The sequence below is a fragment of the Suricata suricatta genome, chromosome 8 (assembly GCF_006229205.1).
Source record: "Suricata suricatta isolate VVHF042 chromosome 8, meerkat_22Aug2017_6uvM2_HiC, whole genome shotgun sequence".
Lineage (NCBI taxonomy): Eukaryota > Metazoa > Chordata > Mammalia > Carnivora > Herpestidae > Suricata > Suricata suricatta.
In genome coordinates this window covers 127,067,964-127,091,334 of record NC_043707.1, presented here as the reverse complement: position 1 = coordinate 127,091,334, position 23,371 = coordinate 127,067,964, and the positions used below count along the sequence as shown (strand labels likewise).

The following is a 23,371-nucleotide window of genomic DNA, read 5'->3' as shown; positions in this document are numbered from 1 at the left end:
ACTGGCCAATATTGTCATCAATACAAGATGGCTTTTATGGTATTTCAGGGAGTATAGGAGGTCTGAGCTGCCTGGTAGCACAGGTATTTGAATGATAGTGGTAGGGTGGAACATTCTAGAATGTCAAAAAGACAATGAAAATTTTCAGCAAGGTTAAAGAAAGTTCTTGCTAATCACGGAGTCCTTATTTGGGGATGTGTTTGCTTTGATAACAGATAGGCTCAAAGGGAGAGGAGACCAGAACATACACACACCGGGGGAAGGAACTCACCCATGAAACATGGGTGATGGATAAGTCAACCCAGCCTGTGGCCAAGCATCACAGATGCAACGCCGCGTGGGTGAGAACACTGCCTTGGTCGGTCCTGCCGTACCGGCTGCGTGACCACGGACAACTTACTAACCCTCTCCGTGCCTCAGTTTCCTCACCTATAAAGCGAGGATACGGTTCCTACCTCGCTGGGCTGTTGTGAGGCGTACCCAGCACTGAGCCTGGTGCATAGAAAGTGCTCTACGAATGTCAGTTAGTAAAATGGGGAGGGGGCCGGCCGGCCGCCCACCTGTCTCCTTTCGCAGGTTTTCCTCCAGCGTGGACAGCTTCACGTCGTATGAGTTGCGCATGGCAGTGATGTCCTCCTCCAGCCGGGCCCTGGACTCCTGCTCCGCCTCATAGTCGGCCCTCAGCTGGGCCAGGCGCTCCTCGTACTCCTGGGGCGGGGGGCGACATGGGGGGAAGCTCGGTATCACATCCCTGTGTCACAACACAGCTTTCTGTGTTTCTGGCATTCAAACGATCCAGGAAATACCGATAAGCCACAAGAACAGAGTTAAAACGGCCTACACAGACAGCCCTGGGATGATTCCTGGCTGGTGAAGACCTTTCCTAACTTTACTCTCCATTTTTAACAGGCCAATCATATAAGATTTGGTTGTAATCTGTCTTTCCACAAAGCAATATATCACGTGGGACGAATGGATAAAGCTGCGGTATGTATATACAAGGGAGTATTACTCGGCCATCGAAAAGAGTAATCTTGCCATTTGCAACTAGGTGGCTGGAACCGGAGGGTATCATGCTAAATGCAATTAGGCAGAGAAAGACAAATATCATATGACCTCACTCGTGTGAGGACTTTAAGACACAACAGATGAACATAAGGGAAAGGAAGCAAAAATAATATACAAACAGGGAGGGGAACAAAACATAAGAGACTCTTATCAGGGCACCTGGGTGGCTCAGTCGGTTAAGCATCCGGCTTCGGCCCAGGTCATGAGCTCACAGTTCGTGGGTTTGAGCCCTGATGTCGGGCTCTGTGCTGACAGCTCAGAGCCTGGAGCCTGCTTCGGATTCTGTGTCTCCCTCTCTCTCTGACCCTCCCCTGCTCGCACTGCCTCTGTCTCTCGAAAATAAATAAAAAATATTAAAAAAATGTTTTAAAAACATAAAAGACTCAAATATGGAGAACAAACAGAGGTTACTGGAGGGGTTTGGGGAGGGGAGATGGACTAAGTGGGTGAGGAGCATTAAAGAATCTACTCCTGAAATCACTGCTCACCATATGCTACCTAACTTGGATATAAATTTTAAAAATAAATTTAAAAATGAAACTAGCAACAAATCACAATGAAAGAAAAGGCAATATATCATGAATGGCTGTGCATGTCAATAAATATGTTTTAGCCAAATGGTCCTCAAGCTACCGAGGACAAAATACATTTTTATTCCTCTGCTTCTGCCTCCATCTTTGTTGTCACCTTCCCTCTGGTGCACAGAGCCTCCGGGCCTGCCCCCTCCTCCGCTCTTGCCCCGCCCCAGACCTTTCTCCCTAGGGCACCCTCACTCCCATCTGGTAGGCCGGGTCTCAATGCCTTCCTATATTAGTCCCCAGTGACCTTCATCTTAACTAGACCTCATTTTTGCCACATTGGGCACATGGGCCACTTTCGACTGGGAGACAGCCCCGCATGCCTCCTGCCTCAGGGCCTTTGCCCTTGCTTCCCCACACCCAGCAAGCTCCTTCTTCCAGCCTCAACTCAATAGCACCTCCTCCCAGAGGCCCTGCCTGACCACCCTCTCTGTCACTTCACTGATTTCTTCTTAGCATGGGTCAGAAGCTTCCCATCGTCTTCATCTATCTGAGTGTGGGTGTATCGTCCAGCTCCCCCGCGAGACGGCAAGCACGCTCTGCTCTCGCAGCCTCCATGCCCAGCACAGAGGAGGGGCTCAGTGGACACCCCGGAATCAGCAAGTGCACGGAGCAGACTGCTGGCCATAAGGGTAAACAGACTACTCATCTTCTGATGCACATTCCCCCAGGCGGGGCTGGGGGTTACGAGCTAATGACAGTATGTGACCTTGGGTGTCACGGAGCCCCTGAGAGGCGCCTGCTGCTGCAGTAGGCCAGAGGGGTGGGACAGGGGTAGGCGAGAGAGCCCCATGTGCATGCCCACCTCGCCAGGATGCTTCCAGAATCACAGAATGAGCACAGAATTCTACAACAGTACAGACGCTATGACATGGGCTCTCGGGGAGGGACAGAGGGGACAGAGGATTATTAAAACGTGACTGCACCTTCTGTGGCACATCTGAGACATGTCTGAGCCTCAGGGCAATGCACAGGGTTACGGAGGCCCATAGAGGTTCCACAACCTTCCCAGAACCACACAGCCCTCCAGTGGCCATGGGGAGACCTCCTACACCTCATCCGCTGTCTCAGCACCCCCTTCCCTTGCCCTGGCTTCCTCCCTTCCCACACTCATCACCCAGCCCCCTCCACAGTTCCTTCCCAGGGCTGCCCTGACCCCAGTGAAACCAGGCCTCAGCCTGCTCACACCTACACACTAGTCACCCCTGGCTGGAGACACAGGTGTATGTGTGCTCACACGTGCACATGCCCACATGCGCACATGCACACGCACGCACACACACACGCACACATGCACACATACAGCAGGACCAACTTCCAGGCCCAGTTGCAAATGTGTGACCCAGAACCAGAGTGGACGCTTAAGTGGCCCAGTGGCCCCTCCTGGGTCCTTCCGTTCTCCGCCCTCGGCAGCCCTCCACCCCTTCCTTTCTTGTCTCCTTCTTCCCAGGGAACACGGAAGGATGCCCTCACTCCCCAGTCCACATCGGCCTGTCATCTTCAGATGGTGTGTCCATCTGAAGCCAAGCCGCCCACTCAGTGACTTTGCTCTTCCCACCCCCACCTCCCGCCTGCACCGCGGACCTCCCTCTCCCTGTGCGGCCTCTGCGGTCACAGAACGTGCCCGTTACCTTCAGTACTCAGAACGGAACGTTTTCCCCAGGCGCACCTCCAGCAACAATGCCCAGCACCCACAGGTGCTCAGGAAGTGCTTGCTGATGATTGGGTAGGGGCTGGAGGACACCCCCAAGTCCTGCCTGGGGCCAGTTCCACCACCCAATGGTGAGAAGACACCCCCCACTCACAGCAGCAGGAAAGCTGCTGTGGCACTGATTCTAGAGAGGAGGACACATGCTCAGAGAGCTTAAACAACCTGCCCAAGGTCACAGAGCCCACCGAGAACTGGACTTGCAGAAGGTAAAAAGCTTGTCAGACCCTGGGAATCTTCTGGTCCAAACCCCCCACTTCCCTGGTGGTCAGGAGACTGAGCCCACAAAGTCACATCTCCAGCTCGTGGCTGAGCCCATCCCCGGCCCGGTGCCCTTGCCACTCCACACAGGGGCTGCCCCCCTTATCTTGAACATCCTGACTAGTTCTGGAATGGAAAGAAAAGCACAGTTCCAGACACATAGCAGGTGCTCAATAAATACGAGTCATAAGTGAAATGGGCAGGAAGGAGAGAGGGAAGACAGATACCCTCAACCCTTCCTCCAAGCGGGGCTCACAGAAGACACACCAGAGCCTGAACAAAACCCATGGTGGCCTCAGATGACGGCACTCTGAGGCAGCATCCATTATACCACGAGGAAGAGGCCAGCAACCCCGGGCAGAAGGACCATCCAACCACTGCTCCTTGGAGCAGCCAGCCTGGAGCAGAGCCTCCTCTATGATGACCAGTAGGGGGCGGTGGCACCTTGCTCAGCGGCCAGGGTACCTGCCCACCCGCCCAGGCTCCCTCAGGAGGAAGCTTCCATCCCAGCCCCCCGCCAAGCCTCCCAGCCCTACTGTTCAGTGACTGATGGCCACCTGTTGACCGTGATTCCAAAGCCCACTCTGAACCCCAAAACGTGGTTCCTCTCATTCCGTGGGCTTGTGCTCAGCCATCCCCAAAGGCCCCCTCCCCGCACACCTCCCCCCCAGGAGCGGGGCCCGGAGCCCCAGAGACAGACCTGACATCACCTTCCTGCCAGGGCCCTCAGGCCCGCAGAGGAAGGGCAATGAGCCCTAAGCTCCCATGACCTTCACAGGGGCCAGGACAAAGGCCACATCAGGGGTCACAATGGAGCCTCTCCCCAAGGAGTAAAAGCCTCTGCCGGTCACAGGCAGCCCTTGGGGGCTCAGGTGGATTTCTCCCAGTCCTGCAGCCCACGGGACCCAGACTCCCAGGCCTTACCCCATCTGCCCCCCAGAGGCTGGGCCCCAGCTCCCCATCCATCCTCACCAGGGCTTCCAGGGGCCCCAGGGCTGATCCCACCTGAGGTTACAGCTGAGAGGTAGACACATCCAGACCCCAGTCCCTGAAGAGCTGTCCCTGCCTGGCATTGTTCCTCCACCAGGAAAGAGCCAATGTCCCACGCCCATGCGCGGGTCTCTGAATGGGACCCTCAGCCGGCAGGATCTCCGGAAGCCAGCAGGGCCTGTGGACAGAGTCTAAGCAGGCAGTTAGGAAGTTCAGGCGAGTCGGGCTGCATAAGTCCCCCTCTAGGGATCTGCCTGACACCCGTCAGTCAGTGTACTACTATTGCCTGCCCTGCTGGTCACCGGAGATGCTGGAAGGCACACATGTGGGAGCACGACCCGGGCACCCCTAGGTGGCAGCTTTTTCAGGAAAGCCAGCACCCCACATATCCACTGATCAAATGGGTGCCTGGGGGCTCCCCACTGCCCACCCGGGCTGCCCAGCTCTCACTGGCACCTGCAGAGGGCTCAACTCCCTTCCACTCTGACCACCCCTGTCTGGGGGACAGCCCCTTCCCACCACCCAGAAGGCCTTTTCCACTCCCAGCAGCCCACGGTCACCCCTTCTGGGGTGTTGAGGAGAGACGGCATTCCTATAGATGCCCCCACACCCCTCCCTGCCCACCCCATACAGGCCCTGACCTGGAGTGGACTGCACTCTGCAGTCAGGACCCGAGTTCACATCCCAGCTCCGACTCTCCTTAGCTATGTGACCTTGGGCAAGTCACAGCACCTCTCTGAGCCTCAGCCTTCTGAGCTCCAAAATGGCCGCACCTGCCCGCCATTCTCCCACCTGCCCAGGGGCTCACCTCCCGGATCAGCTGCTTCTCCGCCTCCGTGTCAGCGGGGATCACAGGTGGGGGCACCAGCTTCTCCTCGATCTGGACAGGGTTTAGGGGCACCTGACTGGACAGCAGGGCTGGGAGACAGGCGGAAAATGTGGGCTGTGACCAAGGTGCACACAGGTTGCGGGAACTGAGCAGAAATCCATAAAGAGACAACTACATGCTTATTCAAAACAAACTTCACAGTTTTGGATTTATTTTAAGCACATCTCTATACAAGACGCTAATTTACCCAGTCATTCAACAAATATTTCTTGAGAACCTGTATGTTCTAGGCATAGGGACACAGCATCAAACAAAACAGACAAAACTCCACACCCACATTGGGTTTTCAGTTGGAGGAAGGAGGCACACAAAATAAATAAGCAAAATGCCAGCACTGTACAAAGGGATGCGTTCTAGAAACAGAAAGAAAGGAGGGAGGGTGCTCAGGAGTAAGAACCAAGGGGAAAGGTTACAATTCAAACAGTGCACTCAGGAGACTTAGACCAAGGTAAGGCAAAGGCAGTGACCTGACGGGTGGTAGAGAGAAGCAGGCGGAGATCTTGGGGAAGAGCTTTCCAGACAGAAGGGAGCAGTGAGTGCAAAGGTCCTATGGCAGATGAGAGCCTGGACTGTTCCAGGAATAGCCAGGAAGCCAGTGTGGCTGGAGTGGAACAAGGAAGGGAGAGAATGGTGATGAGGAAGTCCAGAGGGAACGGAGTGGATTGTGGGGGCCCCGGAAGCCATGCTGAGGGCTTTGGCTTTGACTCGGGTGAGCAGGCCACAGAGGGTTGGCACAGGGCAACAAAAGGACTTGCATTTGAACAGGACTGCCCAGGCTGCACTGGGGCACAAGGGCAGACACCAGGATACCTGCTGGGGTATGGGCGTGCTCTGCAGTAATTCAGGTAGGAGATGCTAGCGACTCAGGGGACCGCAGAGGACAGATTCTGGACATTATCTTAAAGGTAGAGACCAGATCTACTGCTGGACTCGATGGGGGTTTGAGCAAAAACAAGAAATCAAGGGTGACACCAGGTTTCTGGCTTGAACACTCGGAAGGAGTTGTCATCACCTGCATGGGGACAAGCGGGTTGGGGAGGAGCAAGAGCCCAGGGTCGGACATACTAGGTTCGAAATGATCACTAACAGCTGGATATTCAAGCCTGGCGTTCAGGGGACACTGTGTAACAACTGTTTCTTTTTTTTTTTTTTTACATTTTCCATATTTTTATGATGTTTAACATCATGGGGGACTTGCCAGCCAGGGAGAGACGCCCCTTGCAGGGCCAGCTAATTCTTGGAGAGAGCCAACAACCTGCCGGCCGTTATTAGCTCACTTTCACCTGCCAACCGAGAACTGCCAAGTCCACACCACACATCCCTTCTGTCTCACACTCCCAGCGGGATCTGCCGGGCCCGAACCCCCTGAGGGCCAGGGCTAGATGAGCAGCCCTGCCCCTGAGCCCCAACTCACGGGAATTATTCGCTTTTTTAATATTTTTTTTAATGTTTATTTATTTTTGAGAGACAGAACATGAGCTGGGGAGGGGCAGAGGGAGAGAAGGAGACACCAAATCTAAAGCAGGCTCCAGGCTCTGGGCTGGCGGCACAGAGCCGGATGCTAGCCTCGAACCCACGCACTGTGAGATCATGACCTGAGCTGAAGTCAGATGCTTACCTGACTAAGCCACCCAAGTGCCTTGGCATTATTCAAACCAGCCAGGCCTACTCTGTTACTCTGGCCCTGCGCTCCCCACAGAAACCCCAGTAAGGGCTCCAGATCCAGCTCTGGCTCCGGATCCCCCTTACCCCTCCCTCCTCCCCAACCAACACCAGCGCTTCCCCCTGCGGCCCTGTGTGGTGTTCCATGCCTCTCCATCAGGAGTAACACTGACCTCCCTGAGCCCCCACTCAGTCCCCTTTATAAACTAAGACCTCAACACAAGGCCATGTTGGAGGGCCACATGTGAGCCAGGGACACAGAAATGGGGCTTAAGGCCATGAGGTGAAGCCACCTTGGAAATGAGCATGGAGAGAGGTCAGGATGGAGGCCCGAACCTAGTGAGCCCCACGTGGGGGTGGGGAGAGGGGAGGACTTGGCCAGGAGCCTGAGGAGCAGCAGCAGAGGGAGGAGGAGCACCAGGACACAAGGCGTCCAGAAACCAAGGGTTTCAGGGAGGAGGGAGGGGATGGGGCATCTGGGTGACTCAGTTAAGCATCTGACTTTGGTTCAGGTCATGATCTCACAGTTCGTGAGTTTGAGCCCTGCATTGGGCTCACTGCTGTCAGTCTGCTTGGGATTCTCTCTCTCTCTCCTTCCCTCTCTCCCTCTCCCCCACCAACCAAAATAAACATTAAGAAGAAGGAGGAGGAGGGAGGGTGTTGACTAAGGGAGCTGACACGGGAGGCCTGAGGTGAGACCCCCAGACTGAATGAGGAGGACAGGAGGATAACGAGGGCAGATTCCATGTGTCGGGCGCAGGGCCTGCGGCACCTGGCGCAAGGGAGAGCAACTGGGGCCACTGGAGCCAGGAGAACAAACAAGTGTTTCAGGTTTGGCTGAACGGGGAAGACAGAAAGAGGCCAGGAACCACAGGGAGAGCAGGGCTGAGGGCTGGGACTGATGAGAAGGTCCACAAACAGAGGGTGCTCAGTGAGCTTTGAATGGATGGGTGAGTGGGTGAGTGGGTGAGTGGAAGCACAGATAAAAGGGCAGATGACAGCATGGAGTGAACCAGTGAGGGGAGGTACAGATGGTAGGATGGATGGGACCGGTAGATAGAATGCGTAAATGGATGGGTAGATTAAACAGATGGTTGTTGAATAGACGGGTAAGTGGGTAGATGGATAAATAATGGAGTGGGTGGGAGGGTGGGTAGGTCGATGGAAGGGTAGGTAGATGAATGAGTAAATGGGTAGGGAAGTAGATGGGTGGATAAATGGGTAGACTGGTGAGTGGATGGGTGGATGGCTGGGTGGGGCGATGGAGTGGTAGATGGATGGATGGATGGATGGATGGATGGGTAAATAGGTGAATGGATGGGTGGATGACTGGGTGGATGGGTAGATGGATGGATAAATGAGTAGATGGATAGATGGATGGACGGGTAGATAGGTGAGTGGGTGAGTGGATGGGTGGATGGGTGGATGGGTGGATGGATTGATGGATGGATGGTTAGATAATTGGTTAGAGAGTTGGATGATTGGATGGATGGATGGACAATTGTTTGGATAGTTAAATGATTGGATAGATGGATGGATCAATAGATCAATTGATGGTTGGATGGGTGGATGACTGGGTGGATGGGTAGATGGATGGATAAATGAGTAGATGGATAGATGGATGGATGGGTAGACAGGTGAATGGATGGGTGGATGAGTGGATGGATGGATGGATGGATGGATGGATGGATGGATGGATGGATGGATAGGTGAATAGATGGGTGGATGGCTGGGTGGGTAGGGGGGTAGGTATATGGATGGGTGGGTAGATGGATGAGTGGATGGATAAGTGGATGAAAGGGTACACAGAATGGATGGACAGAAGGAAGGTGGGTGGGGAGATGGATGAATGAACAGATGGATTCTGGCTCTTTTGTGCTCCCTTCCCCAAGGGATCCTCAGGTAAACAAAACCCTGGAGTCTGCAAGGACCTCTGTGCCACAGGTATCGATTTCTACTTGCCAGATGACAGCCTAATATCTGGGTGCGAGAGCTGCAATCACAAGGTGCCTAAGTGGGAGAGGGGGTGGCACGTGGGGGAGTGAGTCACCGGCTGTTAAGCTGCACAGCGTCACGATGCTGCTGCGGAGACAGGAAGGAGATGGGGGGTGGGGATGGGGGGTGTGCAGCTGGGAAGGGGGAGCAGGCGACAGAGCCTGAAGCGGACGGAACAGGCTGGACAGACCTCTTGCGGAGTCCGTCAGTGCAGACACCGTCCAGCTGTCACACACAGGGCTCTCTCTGTTCTAAAGCTACATAGGACGCCTGGGTGGCTCCGTCCTTTAAACCTCTAACTTCCGCTCAGGTCATGATCCGCCATTCTTGGGTTCAATCCCTGCATCGGGCTCTGTGCTGACAGCCTGGAATCTGCTTCAGATTCTGTGTCTCCCTCTTTCTCTGACCCTCCCCTGCTTATGCTCTCTCTCTCTCTCTCTCTCTCTCAAAAATAATAAATATTAAAAAAAATTTTTGTAAAGCTATGCAGGCAAAAAGTGGAGAGGACATGTGCCTTCGCTTCCCCTCTCTCAGATGAAAAGCCGGAAGCAGAAGACAAAGGGAGGGAGCCTTTCTCCTCCATCCGGGCCCTTCCTGTCCCGCCTCCCCTTGCTACGCACCTGACAGGTTGCCGGGGCTCATCTGCTGGGCCAGGATCGCCTTCAGCTTCTTGATCTCCTCCTGGTACTCGCGCAGGAGGGTGTCCTTGGGGTCCTCGTTGATGCGGGGCTTGTTCCTGATGCTCTTGGCCCGGTTGGCGTAGCGCAGTGTGCTGAGGGTCTCGTCGTAGTTGTTGTCAGCAGGGGACAGGCAGGCCACCATCAGCGTCTTCGTGTTGCCCCCCAGCGAGTCCTGCAGCAGCCGAGTCAGCTTCGAGTCCCGGTAGGGGATGTGTTTGCAGCGCCCATCCACCAAGGCCGAGATGACGTTGCCCAGCGCGGACAGCGACAGGTTGATCTTGGTGGCCTCCTTAAGCCGCTCCCCCGTGGCCCCCGTCTTGGACTGCCGCTCGCTGCCCGCCAGGTCCACCAGGTTCAGCTTGCCCGCCCGGAGGTGGTCCTTGCCCCGCTCATCTGCAGACGGACCAGGCAGAGGGGGAGGACACTGAGCCACCGGGCACCGAGATCTCTCAGCCGCTGAGGGTCTGTTAGCCACACAGGAGCCCATGAAAGTGGCACAATTACTGCCCCCATCTTCCAGATGAGGAAACTGAGACTCAGAAAGGGCATTTAATTTGCCCAAGGTCACACCGCTGCTAAGTGGTGAATCCAAGATCAGAACACAGGGCTGCCTGACTTGGGGAAGGGGGGCTGGGGGGTCCAGACTATTCTCTGAGTGCAGCAAGACTTCTTTCGGGGAGAACAACAGCTCCCCTCCAGATTTCCTGGGAAGCCTGGGTCACCAGCACCTCGCATCCTTCAACGCAAAAGACACTGGGCTTTAAGAGGCTCTTCCCAACCCACCCCTGCCTCCTCCTTGCTGTCTGACCTTGACAGAGCCATGTATCTCTCTGATCCTTAAGGTTCACATCAACAAAATGAGACTACCTACAACTCCTCACTGGGGCTGGTTGTTGGGAGGAGTAAAGTAAACGGACAGCGCATTTTTATGGAGTCGGTCCCAGCACACGCAGGGGTTCGTTCCCCAGAGAACAAGCCCAGTTCTGAGGTGACGGTGACTGAGGTCACGAGAGCAAGGCAGACCCAGTGCTGAGGGTGACAGGAGTTGGGCCCGGTGGGTAGCAGGGGCTTAGAGCACAGGGACTGAACACACAGATCGTGGGGGTCCGATCTTGATTCTATTTCTTAGTAGCCATGAAACTTGGGGGAAATCACTTGACTGGGTTTCCAACAAGATGGGAGGGGGCAGGCAGGCGGTGGGGGGAGGGGGGGCAGGCGGGCGGGGAGGCAGGGCTTCCTCCTCAGTCTCCTGCTGGTTGAACTGGCCTAGTTTTGCCCATGTGCACAGCAACCTGAAGTCAAGAAACAGAAAGCCTGGCGGGCACCCAGTAGAGGCTTGGACATGTGAGGAGCTTGAAGTTTGAGGCTTTTTTTAAAGCAGGAGCAGGAAGGAGGAACTTGGAATTGTGCTTTTGGAACGCTATTGGCTGGGGGCTCAGTCGGAAGCAGCCGACTTCAACTCAGGTCAGGACTTCGCAGTTTGTGGGTTTGAGCCCTGCATCAGGCTCTGTGCTGACAGCTCAGAGCCTGGAGCTTCAGATGCTGTGTCTCCCTCTCTCTCTGCTCCCCCCCTCCACTCCTGCTCTGTCACTCTCTCACAAAATTAAATAAACATTTAAATAAATTTTTAAAAATCTGACTCAATCTCAGCTCAGGTCATGATCTCTCGGTTCGTGAGATCAAGCCCCACATCAGGCTCTATGCTATCAGCCTCTCTCTCTGCCCTTCTGCTCATACTTGCTCTCTCTCTCTCTCAAAATAAATAAACTTAAAGCAAGAAAGCTCTTGGCAGAATGAACCAGAAACCCTAAAAACAGGTTTATGCCCTTTGCCCCAGGAGGTCTACTCCAAGAAGTATAATCCAAGGAAACGACTCTAAACGCAGAAAAGGGTTTATGCACAAAGATGTTCATCATGGCATTATTTACAACACCCGAAACTGGAAACAACTTTATTGCCCTCTAAGGATGCTTAGACAGGAGCATTCACAATGCACTGTCCCTCAGGCAGCACCCTTGGTCACAAAGACATAGCAAAAATGATACTCAGTGACAGCATGGGGGACAAAACACAGGGGAGAAACTATATTCATAGTGTAAGATTCTGATCGTGTTTATAATTTTCGTAGGGGAAAAAAAAGGGACCAAAAAAACCCAATATGCTCAAATGCTAATAGTCAGTTATGTTTCTGAGTAATTTTCCCCACTTTTCTCTAATCCCTAAATTATCTTTATTGAACTTACTTTTTTTAAGATTTATTCTTTTTTTTTAATTTTAAAGCTTTTTTAAAATGTTTATTTATTTTTGAGAGAGACAGAGAGCGTGAGTGGGGGAAGGGCACAAAGGGAGGGAAACACAGACTCTGAAGCAGGCTCCAGGCTCCAGGCTCTGAGCTGTCAGCGCAGAGCCCAACGTGGGGCTTGGAACCCCTGAGTGGTGAGATCATGACCTGAGCCAAAGTCAAACACTTAACCAACTGAGCCACCCAGGCGCCCCTATTGAACTTATTTTAAAACGGAAATGATAAAAACCTTTTAAATTTGTTTAAAAGCCTGTTTCCAAAGAAAGCCTGTTTCCAGGCAGCCTGCCTCAAGCTCCAAAACCAAGAGGTGCAAAGACCAAGAGGCGCTCGCTTTGTCCTCCCCTGCCCTGGTCCCTGCCCCCCCCACACCTCATCACGTGAGGCTGTGACCTCATGGACCCCACCCTCCTTGTATCAGCGCCCCAGGGAGTCACAGACCCAGGACACACAAGCAAGTTGGCCTGGACCCAAGTTCCCACACATGGCTGGGCCATGTAGTAGGAGGTGCCCCAACCTTGACCATGGGTCAGGGATCTCTCCAGAATTATGCTCCCGGTTGGGCGGAGGCTGCATCCTGCTGCAGTGTTCTCGAGAGTTCTATTCATGATGTACCACAGGCATGGAGGCAGCTGCCGTGTTTGTGGGAAGAACCCAGATGTCAGAGAGACGGGGGTTCAAATACCTCCGTTACTGGTGCAGAAATCTGCACAAGCAACCGGCTGCACCTCTCAGAGCCTCGGTTTTCTCATCTGTACAATGGGAATTAGAAACAAAGATGTGTTTCTTCCCTTCCTCTTCCCTTCCCCAGGGACTCTTCCAGAAAGGAGGAGGAGGGAGATGACTGAAGAGCGGAGAGCACTGCCTAGAAGGAGGACAATCCAAAAGCTCCAGGTGGCACATTCTGGGGACAGAGCCCTGGGATCGATGCCCAGCTCTGACACTTTTCCAGTCGTGGGGCCTTGCCTTCCGCGTCTGTAAGGTGGGGATGATGTTGGTAGCCACCTCCCAGGGTTGCTGTAAGGAGCAAATGAGCTAAAGCAATAAGCTCTGCGGCCCGTACTAAGTGCTCGCTGGGCACAAGCTTTAGTATTTTCATTACTGTTGTCCGTGACGTTTATCCTAGAAATACGGGCCTGAACATGGGACGGGACTGTTGGGTCGAGAGTCTCTGCTCCCAGTTTCAGAGGGGCCCCGCCGCCCGGCGCCCCCCTGCCCACGTACCCACAGCGTCGATCTCGATGCCGATGGTGAAGACGGAGTGGGAGCGCGAGGAGTCCTTGTTCATCAGCGTGTAGCCCACCGCGCGGTTCTTCCAGCCGGCCTCCATGATGCGCTCGCACTGGGCCACGCTGTGCACCGTGTGCATGGAGAGCCCCTTCACGTACACCCCCTTCTCCGGGTGCTCCTTCAGCTGGGGGGCACAGGGGCGGGTCAGAGCCGGGTGGGACCACAGACCCCCGCGGAATCCGGGGAAGGGCCCAGCTCGGCCGCCTCTGCCCTCCTGCGGTGCCAGCCGCCGCTCAAACTTCCTGCAACAGGCCGGAGCTTTGTTCCATGTGGAACCGGCCTCAGACTCACCCCACCTCCTACCTGCTGTGGGACCTTGGGCCAGTGACTTAACTGGTCTTAGGCCTCAGTCTCCACATCTATAAAATGGGTATGTGATACTCATCTCTTGGGGTTGTCGTGAGGTTTCAGTCAAATAAGGCCCGACCAATGCTTGTCACAGTGCCTGGCTCATGGCAAGTGCCCCATAAATGCCAGCAGCTGTCCGCACTGCTGATGTCAGTGCTATCATTATGAAGGAAGTTTCTAGACTGGGAGCTTTAGTTCCCAGGGGCTGACCCTGTCATCACCCAAGGGCTCTGAGGTCTTCTCTTTTGCCCTGTCAGTATGGCTCCTGATCCCCCTCTGCTGTGACTCCGGGGACACAAGAATGTTTCCAGACCCTTGGATCATGGCCAGTGTAGGGCCATTTGCTGCCAAGAACTCCCGCTGGCCCACAGCTCGGGCGGCCCCCCACCCTCAGCGTGATGGCAGCCAGTAAATTAATTTATCTGACTGCTCTCTGCTTCCTCTCCAGGCAGCCAAGTTATTTTGCTGCTGACACAGAGCTGTGAGATGAAATATTTGTCAAGTGTGAGGAAATAAAAGTACTCTGGCAAAGAGCAGAGTGAATTAGGACAAGTTATCTCTCTGCTGGTCTGAGCCCAGGGAGGCTCGGGTGGTGTGATCCAGGCAGCCGCTGGGTCCCTGGGGACTCGGACCCCTGCCGCCTGGGGCCTGGGGGCGCGCGGGCTTGCTCTATCCACTTACATGTGGAGAAACAGCCAGACCCAGAATGAAGGACCCGGCTTCACGGAACGGAAAAACAACTGAGGTGCAGAATTATTAAGTGATTTGCTGAAGCTCACAGAGCTATTAGTGCCCACAGGGCAGCAGTGGGGTCATAGGCAATGGAAGATTCTAGAGGCAGTCTATGGAGAGAGGCTGAAGCATCCTGGAGTCACTGAAGCATGATGATAAAGGGCTGACCTTGACCTAGAAGCTGGGGGTGAGGATGGAGCACCAAGAGCAGAAGCAGGAGACCCTGCAGAGGGTGGCCTCAGGTGTCCTGAAGTGTCGCTGCAGCATCTCAGTGACCATCCCTGCTTGGCCTCAGAGCCGGCTCCTGGGACCGGAAGCTGCCTGCGCACAGCAGGCCTGGTGACGGCGGCTGCTCCGGCCTCGGGGAGAGGCAGTCAGCTACTGAGACCTGGGGAAGGGACCTGGCTCTGCCACTTGCTGGCTGGAGAAGCCAGTTTGCCTCTCTCCGCCTCAGTTTCCTCATCAGTCAAATGGTAACAAATCCTACTTCTGGAAGACAGCTACGAGGACTCAGAAAAGGACAGATGTAATCCCAGTTCTGAGGGGACGTGGAGGAGGTGCAGCCAGCAAGTAAGAGGGGCGGGGGGCAGGGGGATGGGGCCTGGGTGCGGAGGGGGGGGGGGCAAGGCCTCATGTCAAGCTGCCACCGCCCTATTTTTAGGCCCTGGAAAGCTTGCGCCCCCACCTCGAGCTCCCCCACTGTCTTGGGCCCCCTTGGCCTCAGCCCTGCTCTTCCTGGGAGGCTCTGAGTTCCTGGGGAACTACTCCTCCCCGCAAAGCAGCGCAGAGCCTGTCACCATGGCAACGGATGGGATGCCGCCAGCGTGAAGGAAGGGCTCCTGACACTGTCCCCCCTCCCGCCCCCGCCCCAGTGCACTGAGAGGCTCCCAAGGCCTCACCTCCAATGCCCAGTATGAGCAGTGGGGGGAGAGAGTGAAACTGCTTCCCCAAACCCCTCCTCGCCCAGGCTGATCTAACCTCTAATTACCAAACTCTCAGGCCCTGGGGCTCGAGCTTGTGCTGTGGGGCCTGGCCTCCTGGGTTCAAGTGCAGTCTCACCCTTTCCTGACTGCGTGCCCGGGGGCTGGTCATACTCCGTGCACTGAGCCTCAGTTTCCTCCTCTGCAATAAAGGAGCAGCACAGCGCGCACTCCTCCTAAGGCGGTTCTGAGGTCGACAGGAGCACCTTCAGCACCTTCTCCAGGAGGCGGCGGGTCCACCCCCAACCCAGTGCCCCCGGGGGAGCGTCCCAGAGTGCAGCTGTCACTGGCGGCCCCTGCCCCCCACACCGGTCCGCCCTGACTCACCAAGCCTTAGGCGTGGGGCCCAGACGGGGCAAGGGCACCGCTGCCAGCCCTCAGGGCCTGGGTAACAGAGGCCATTCTAGGGTCCCCAGTGTTGAGGGAGGAGAGGGCCCCCTGATGTCCCAGCGCAGGTTGGCAGGGGACCTTGATCGTCCCAGACTGGCCTTTTGGGACTGACACATGGGAGCAATGCCTGTGCCTTCCTCCTCTCCCCTTTATCCTGTCGGGGGCTGAGCTGTAGAACTCAGATGCTCCGGCGCCAGAAGAGAGAAGACACTAGAAAGACTCCCAGTGGGCGGCTGGGGGTTCCAGCCCAGAAAGCGCAAAGCACCGCTGTGTGGGGAGTGGGTAGGGGACAGGCCAGGTCCCAGCCAGCATGGGGACGGGAAGGAAGGGAGGTCACACCCCTGTGGACCTGCAGTAGCACGTGGCCCGGCAGCTGGCACAGGGAGGCCTTCCCGTCTTTGCTGAATGAATGAATCACTCGATGGATGTGCCTCCCTTGACTGGAGCCCCATTACTGGCTTCTTATTGCCCTAGGGGTTTTCCAGATTGCTGGCCCCCCAAAATACTGGGAGGAAACCCTCACACAAGTTCTGGTACCAACACCGTTACTAGTGACTAGCTGTGTGGCCTTGGCCAAGTCCCTTCCCCTCCCTGGGACTCACTGTCCTCATCTGCACCAGGAAAGGGCTGACTAGAAGCTCTCTATGGGTCTTTCCAGATCAAATTTTTAAGGCATTTTCCACCATACGGCCGGAACAAACACATTTTTCAAGACTGCTGCTCCCTGAGGTGTGATTTGTTCACTTGGATCACAGAGTGGTCAAGGGTCAGAGAGAAACACACAGACCCCCGCCCCTCCCAGATGAGCCCAAGGCAAGTGGGCAAGTGGTGCGGGGTGGTCAGGGGGCAAGCAGGAGGCTGAAGCTGAGTAGGGGAATAGCCCTGCCCCCACATGGGGAGGGGGTGGGGGCAACCAGGTGATTCCCACATCCTGTCAGATCTGGAGGCCATGCAGGGCAGGAGGGCTGGGAGGTATCATAGCACCCCTCATCTGGTTCTCCTTCCCTGCCTCTCCCATCCCGTGGCTGTCCAGACGCACGCCCTGGGAAGACTTCAGCAGTTTGTCATCGAAAATGTCAAACCCTGGGGATCCTTGGTGGTTCAGTCGGTTGAGCATCTGACTTTAGCTCAGGTCATGATCTCAAGGTTCGTAGGTTCGAGCCCCATGTCGGGCTCCGTGCTGACAGCTCAGAGCCTGGAGGCTGCTTTGCATTCAGTGTTTCCCTCTCTCTGCCCCTCCACTTCTCATGTTCTGTCTCTCTCTTTCTCAAAAATAAAGGTTAAAAAAACATGTTCAACCCTGACTTTGTGGCTTCCTAGCCTCAGGCAAGTTACCTTCTCTCTCTAAATGGTTTTACCTATAAAATGGGAATCTCCAGGGGCACCTGGATGGCTCAGTCGGTTAAGTGTCCGACTTTGGCTCAGGTCATGATCTCACAGTCTGTGGGTTCGAGCCCCATGTCGGGCTCTGTGCTGACAGCTCAGAGCCTGGAGCCTGCTCAGATTCTGTGTCTCCCTCTCTCTCTCTGCCCCTCCCCTGCTCACTCTCTGCTCTGTCTCTCAAAATAAAATAAAGACATTAAAAACAATTTAAAAAAAAATGGGAATCTCCGTGGCAACCTCCTGAGGGGAGATGCTCCCTCAGCTGGGGCATTCTGACCCGGAGGGAGGTGAGCTCACTCCAGTGCTGGTCGTGGGCCCCTCGGGGGGTCCACTGGTTGCCTGGTTGGATAAGGGGCCGCAGGAGCATCTGGCCACAGAACTACCTCGGCCTCTCCCAGCTGGCCTCTCCTCCTTGGACCTGGCCTGGCCTGCCCAGCATTTAAAGAGCCCAGATAGGACACATGACCAAGGCCTCATACTAACGCCTAGACCTGGGTCCAGCCTTGTCACCAACTGGCTGTCCAGTGGGTCACCTCACTGAGTTCCTTAAAGGGTCAGCCAAGTTCTGCCATTCTTTACAGACCCCCTCTCAAAGCATCTAATGCTGCTGCACCTTGCTGGGAAATGCTGTTCTTTTCTTCTGACTCCAGCCTTTTAGAAGAGGGGAAAAGTCACAAAATGTGTGTGATTCTCCGTGACCAGTCAAGCCAGCCCTGACTCCTTCTTTGTGGGTGGTCCTGAACTCCTGAGAGCCCCAGTCACATTTCCTGGAATCCCGATGGCATGAAAGCGCTCACCTGCCGATGGCCTTATGTGCGCCTGCGCTCTGTGAGCGGCACGTCCTCACCACCCTCTTCAGTCCCCACAACTACTTTATAAGGTGGTGTCATCCGTCCTGGGGTGTCCCCACACCAGACCCCTTTCTAAAGGGAACAAAGTCTCAGAATCTGAGGCCACCAACAGTGAAATGGGATGTTTGAGATTCAGGACCTTAAAGTCAGACAGACCTGGATTCAAATCCAGTTTGGGCCACCAACTTAGGCAAGCTAACTAAGCTAAGCGTCCCTTCTCACCCTGGCAGACTGCAAAAAACAGCTACCTGGCCAGATGACCACGACTGTGACACAAGATCATGTACCTAAAGCAGTCAGGGAATCGTGCCCAATAAATGATGATCGTTACTTTTTTTTTTAGTTTGAAGGGCCCTTAGAGAATTTCACAGTAATTTTTTCAGAAGTGGAACCCAGTTTTCAAATGAAATCTATCACAAGACTCCATCTATTTCACCTGAGACAGACGGCACTCCCTAGGTGAGGGGAGAGACCCCTGCAATGCATGGTCGGGGCAGGCCCTTTAGCCACTCCCCTGCAACAGGGACTCGGAGATGCCTCCAAAATTCAAGTTTGAAAGTCCCTGCTCTAGTCCGAAGTGGCGCATGTGCCCTCAGGACACCCTCGCTGTGTTTCCGGGGGAGCATGTCCTGATGCAGCCCCCTCTCCACCAGCCCTGACCTGCCCACGCCACACCTGCACGCCCACCTCCAGCTTCCGCTTGCTGTCAGCCCCCAGCAGGTCATGGACGTCTTCATTGTAGATCTCCAGGTAGGAGGCCCGGACCAGGAACTTGGTATTCTCTGCACACTGCAGGGGTTGGGCAGGGACAGCACCGACACCTGAGCACCTGCTGCCAGACCGGCCCCTGCACCTGAAGCCCTCTTCAGCCAGGACGTCACGAAAGGACATCAAGGCAGGAGAGGCGACGTCGAGGGGAGGGGAGCCCCCAACCCTGCCTGGCAGGCTGCCCGTCCCCTCTCCAGCTCAGTGAGGCCTCTGCTTCTCTGGCTTGTGTCATTCTTATATTGCTACTGGCGCATGCTTTCTCCACAAGCCTCAGGAAGAAGGAAATGGGAGCGGTCTCCCCACTATTCAGGTAGAGAAACTGAGGCCACAGGCCTCCACTCAGCTGTCGAGTCCCGGCAGGCTCTGAGGTGCTCCGAGTCCATGCCGTTGGAGGGAAGTGCTCCAGGATCATCCAGGGTAGGGTCTCAGGAACCCCCAGGCCGCCCCTTCCCTCCAGGAGGCCCATACCTGGACGCTCTCAAAAACGTGCTCGAAGGCCCTGGGGATGATGCCTCTCTGGGAGGAGGGCTCCGGCAGGCCCTGCATGGTGAAGGACTTCCCGCTGCCCGTCTGGCCATAGGCGAAGATGGTGCCGTTGTAGCCTTCAGTGACACCCTGCGTGGGAGGACCAACCCCAGGGCTCAGCCGGCCGAGCCCTGCTAGACTCCGCCGCTGGCCGTGCGGTAGAGAGATAAGTCACAGCTCTGTCCTCAAGGGGTCCATCTCCTGGTGGGGGAGACTGTCCCTGCGTGGTGTTAAGGGCTTGTGCGGTGGAGCCTGGCCCCTGTCTCAGGGGTTCAATTCCAGCTTCACTCTTTTCCTGTGTGCCCGGGGAACCGGTCTTACTTAGGCACCCTGAGCCTCAGTTTCCCCTCAGGAACAGAACAGCACCTCCTTCTAAGCCTGTGGTGAGGTTTGCATGCAAACTATTTCCTGCCCTGGAGCACGGAAGGCTGGCATACAGGGGCACTCACTAAGTGCCTGAAATGTGGTGGAGACAGACCTGGACGAGTGACTGTCAAGGGGACGGGGAAGTGCATGTAACATGGAAGTTCGGCAGCAAGAAAGGAGAGGGAGTTGGGGGTGGGGAACCCCCCCGGGGAGGGTGGACAGAGTGGGGGGAGCTGACAGTGAGAAAGAGGAAGGCATTCCAGGCTGAGGGGGTGCAGAGAGGTCAGAAGCTGAGAGCAGGTGGAGCCGGGCCGAGGGGGAGGGAAGAAAGGAGCAAAGCGATGGCAACCCCGAAATCGCTCTTTATTCACGGGCACATCTATTCCACCCACGGGCATGCGGGCTGGGGACATGGCAGTGAACGAGGTGAACCCCAGTCCCTGCCCTCACAGAGCTCGCGAGGTCACTCAGCATGGGGCAGGGGAATTCTGGGTCAGAACAGGGGCCCCACAGGCCCACCTGGCATCTAGGCCCAGTAACACTGCGAGGACCCACCTTGTGGGCCACCATGGGGGCCACCATGGGGCTCAGGATCCCAGAGGAACTGCTGGGGAAAGAGCCTGGAAGTCAAGCTTCTGCACATGGCCCCGCCCCTTGTGCCGGGGGAGAGGCAATGGCAGACCTATCGCCCAGCCAGGAGCCACCGCTGGGCTCCTCAGAGTGGGGGACAGATGCAGGGTCACCATGGTGCAGGGCCCAGAACATCAGTGTCACCCCAACCCGGAGAAGACATTCTATACAAAATCATCTATCGCTTCACTGTCCAGTAGGGTAGTCATCAGCCACACTAGCAACGGGCCCAGTGCGACCGAGGAACTGAATTTATTTTATTTTAGTTAATATACATTTAACTGAAGCAGTATAAAATATTTTTCTGTTACACGGAACTTTATTTTTTGTCACAGTTCGTTTGAACTGTTGACACTTTAGCATCTGCAACATGTTACAACGTAAGACACAGGTCTGATTTCAAATCTGATTTCAAAGACTTAGTCCAAGGAAGAATGTAAAGAAAATGGAAACTATCTGTCACTGACACATAATGTCACATGATGACAACAGGTATCAGTATGTTTTCTTGAAATAATGTTCTGGATGTACTGGGTTAAATAAAAATCTATTATTAAAACTAATTTCATTAGTTTCCTTTCACTTTTTACTTTTATTTTTTTTATTTTGAGAGAGACAGAGAGAGAGAGAGTGAGCGCACAAGCTTGAGCAGAGGAGGGGCAGAAAGACAGAGAGAGTCCCAAGCAGGCTTCATGCCCAGTGAGGAGCCTGCTGTGGCACTCAATCCCACGACCCTCGGATCATGACTTGAACTGAAATCAAGAGTTGGACCCTCAACCGCCTGAGCCACCATGCATGCCTTCTTTTAATTTATAAAATATGGCTGAAGGGCGAGGGGGAGGGTGGGAAAGCGGTGATGGTCATGGAGGGGGGCACTTGTGGGGAGAAGAACTGGGTGTTATATGGAAACCAATTTGAAAATAAACTATTAAAAATAATAAAATAAAATATGGCTACTAGAAAATTTAAATTATGTATGCAGCTCACATTATATGTGTATCGGAAATCATTGCTCTAGGGTGCCGTCCAATGTGGGGGCCGCTCGCCATGCGAGTTATTTAAATTTAACTTGACTCTAAACAAAAGTAAAATTCAGTTCCTCAGTAGCACTAGCGTCATTCCAAGTGCTTTCTTGCCACATGTGGCCAGTGGTACTTACTTGGACAGCCTAGATACAGAAATTTCCACCACTGCAGAAAGTTCTACAGAACAGTACTGTTCTGCAGTGAAGTAGAAAACAATTTTGGGGGCACCTGGGTGGCTCAGTTGGTTAACTAATTAAGTCATGATCTCATGGTCCTCAGGTTCGAGCCCCGCGTCAGGCTCTGTGCTGACAGCTCAGAGCCTGGAGCCTGCTTGGAATTCTGTGTCTCCCTCTCTCTCTGCCCCTCCCCAAATCATACTCACTCGCTCACTCTCTCTCTCTCAAAAGTAAAGAAAGATTTTTAAAAATTAAAAGAAAAAAACAAGTTTACATACATTTTTAAGGCAAAACATAAGATTTCAAAAAGGTTTCACCCATCAAGGGTGCCTCCAGATCCACAAAGGACGGGCTTGCAGGGGGAAGCGGTCCAAGTGTGGGCCACTCTGTCCTTCCACTCAGGGTTCTGCATGTCACCCTGTTCTCTTACCTCCGAGCTGACTCTCAGGAAACCAACTGCTAACTAACTCTCTCTTTCACTTGCTCGCACCCTCAGCAAGAATTCCCACGAAACTGCATTACAGGCTGGAAATGTGCCCTGGAGGGTGCTGTTGTGCCAGTGAAAACAAAAAGGGTCCTAAAACACATTTTGGAAATGCTGGGTTCCATAAGTCAAGCCAGTTTCTTTGCTGCAAGACTCCCCAGAGCCTCAAGGGTGGTAATTCGCCTTTGTGCAGCTTCATGCGAGGAAGGCTGTGCGCGACATTTCTCAAACTTTTCCTTTTTTCGTGGGACCATCTGTGACACCTCACTTACCTAGTGACCCACTGCGCAGTGAACAGGTGGGGAGGTGCTGGCAGAGAGGAAGAGCCCGTGGCCAGAAGGCGCAGGGCAGAGCTGCCGCCACTCCTCGGCTAGAAACCCACCCACTGTGGGAGCTTGGGGAGGTTTCCCTCCTCTGGGCCTTAGTCTCCCCATTTCCCAAATGCACCAGCTACCTAGTGTGAGGGCTCTGGAAAGCAAAAGCCCTTTGGAGGGTGACAAACTGTCGCTAGAGAAGATGGCAGGTTAGACCCAAGGTAAAGGGGTTCCATTCCTCCAAGACTAAGGCAGAAGGAGGGAAGCAGAGGTCTTTCACCACCCCGACCCCACCCGCACCCCCATAGGCTTGACCCAGGGAGGATGACAGGGGATTGTGAATGCTGAGGGGAGGAAGCCATGCATGGCCTGGGAGAAAGAGGAGGTGGTGGCGGCTGGGGGCAGCGGCTAGAGCGTTTAGAGAAGGCCTCAAGTTCTCAGAGGATGGTGGAGGGCTGGGGGGTAGAGGGTCTTGGGGGCTGGAGTTCTTGTGGGCAGGAAGGGGTGGAAGTGAGGGTCAGCCTTGGCACTGCGGACGGTGGAGACCCGGACGTGGGCGCTGGAGGTGGCTCCCCGCAGTGTCCTGCCTACACAAAAGACTTCAGCCCAAGCTGGTGATGTCCACCCACGCTCCTCCGGAAGGGCGGCCCGCTCAGGCCCCCCGGGGTGACTCCCAGCCCTACCCGGCCGGTCCTGGGAGGCGGCCTCCCGGGCGCCCTCACCTCCACCAGCGGGTAGGCGATCTCGTTGTAGATCTGCTCGGTGAAGTGGTCCATGTGGTAGGCGCCGTCGAAGGTGAACTGCTTGGGGGGCTCGTCGGCGGCGCCCGGGTTCTGGATGAAGCACTGGCCGCGCGCGGAGTCCACCGTCACCACGGGCTGGCAGTTCAGCTCCCGCTCCCGCTGATTCATGGGGCGGCAGCGCACCACCACCTTCACCGACTCCGAGGCCATGGCGCCGCGGCTGGGGTCCCCCGTGC

The 23,371-nt window shown here is 55.0% G+C and overlaps 1 protein-coding gene across 1 annotated transcript in view; it reads right to left on the bottom strand.

Annotated features, from left to right (window-relative positions):
• Positions 1-23,364, bottom strand: part of KIF17 (kinesin family member 17) — a 39,287-nt gene extending 15,923 nt beyond the window's left edge. Inside the window, exons 1-8 of the mRNA XM_029945886.1 lie at positions 23,115-23,364; positions 19,341-19,487; positions 18,792-18,893; positions 13,355-13,544; positions 9,772-10,224; positions 5,414-5,523; positions 561-708; positions 272-306 (exon numbers count right to left, since the gene is read on the bottom strand). Of these exons, the coding sequence (XP_029801746.1) occupies positions 272-306; positions 561-708; positions 5,414-5,523; positions 9,772-10,224; positions 13,355-13,544; positions 18,792-18,893; positions 19,341-19,487; positions 23,115-23,345 (1,416 nt within the window). The 5' untranslated portion in view covers positions 23,346-23,364. The remainder of the gene's footprint in view (positions 1-271; positions 307-560; positions 709-5,413; positions 5,524-9,771; positions 10,225-13,354; positions 13,545-18,791; positions 18,894-19,340; positions 19,488-23,114) is intronic.
• Positions 23,365-23,371: the final 7 nt, after the last annotated feature.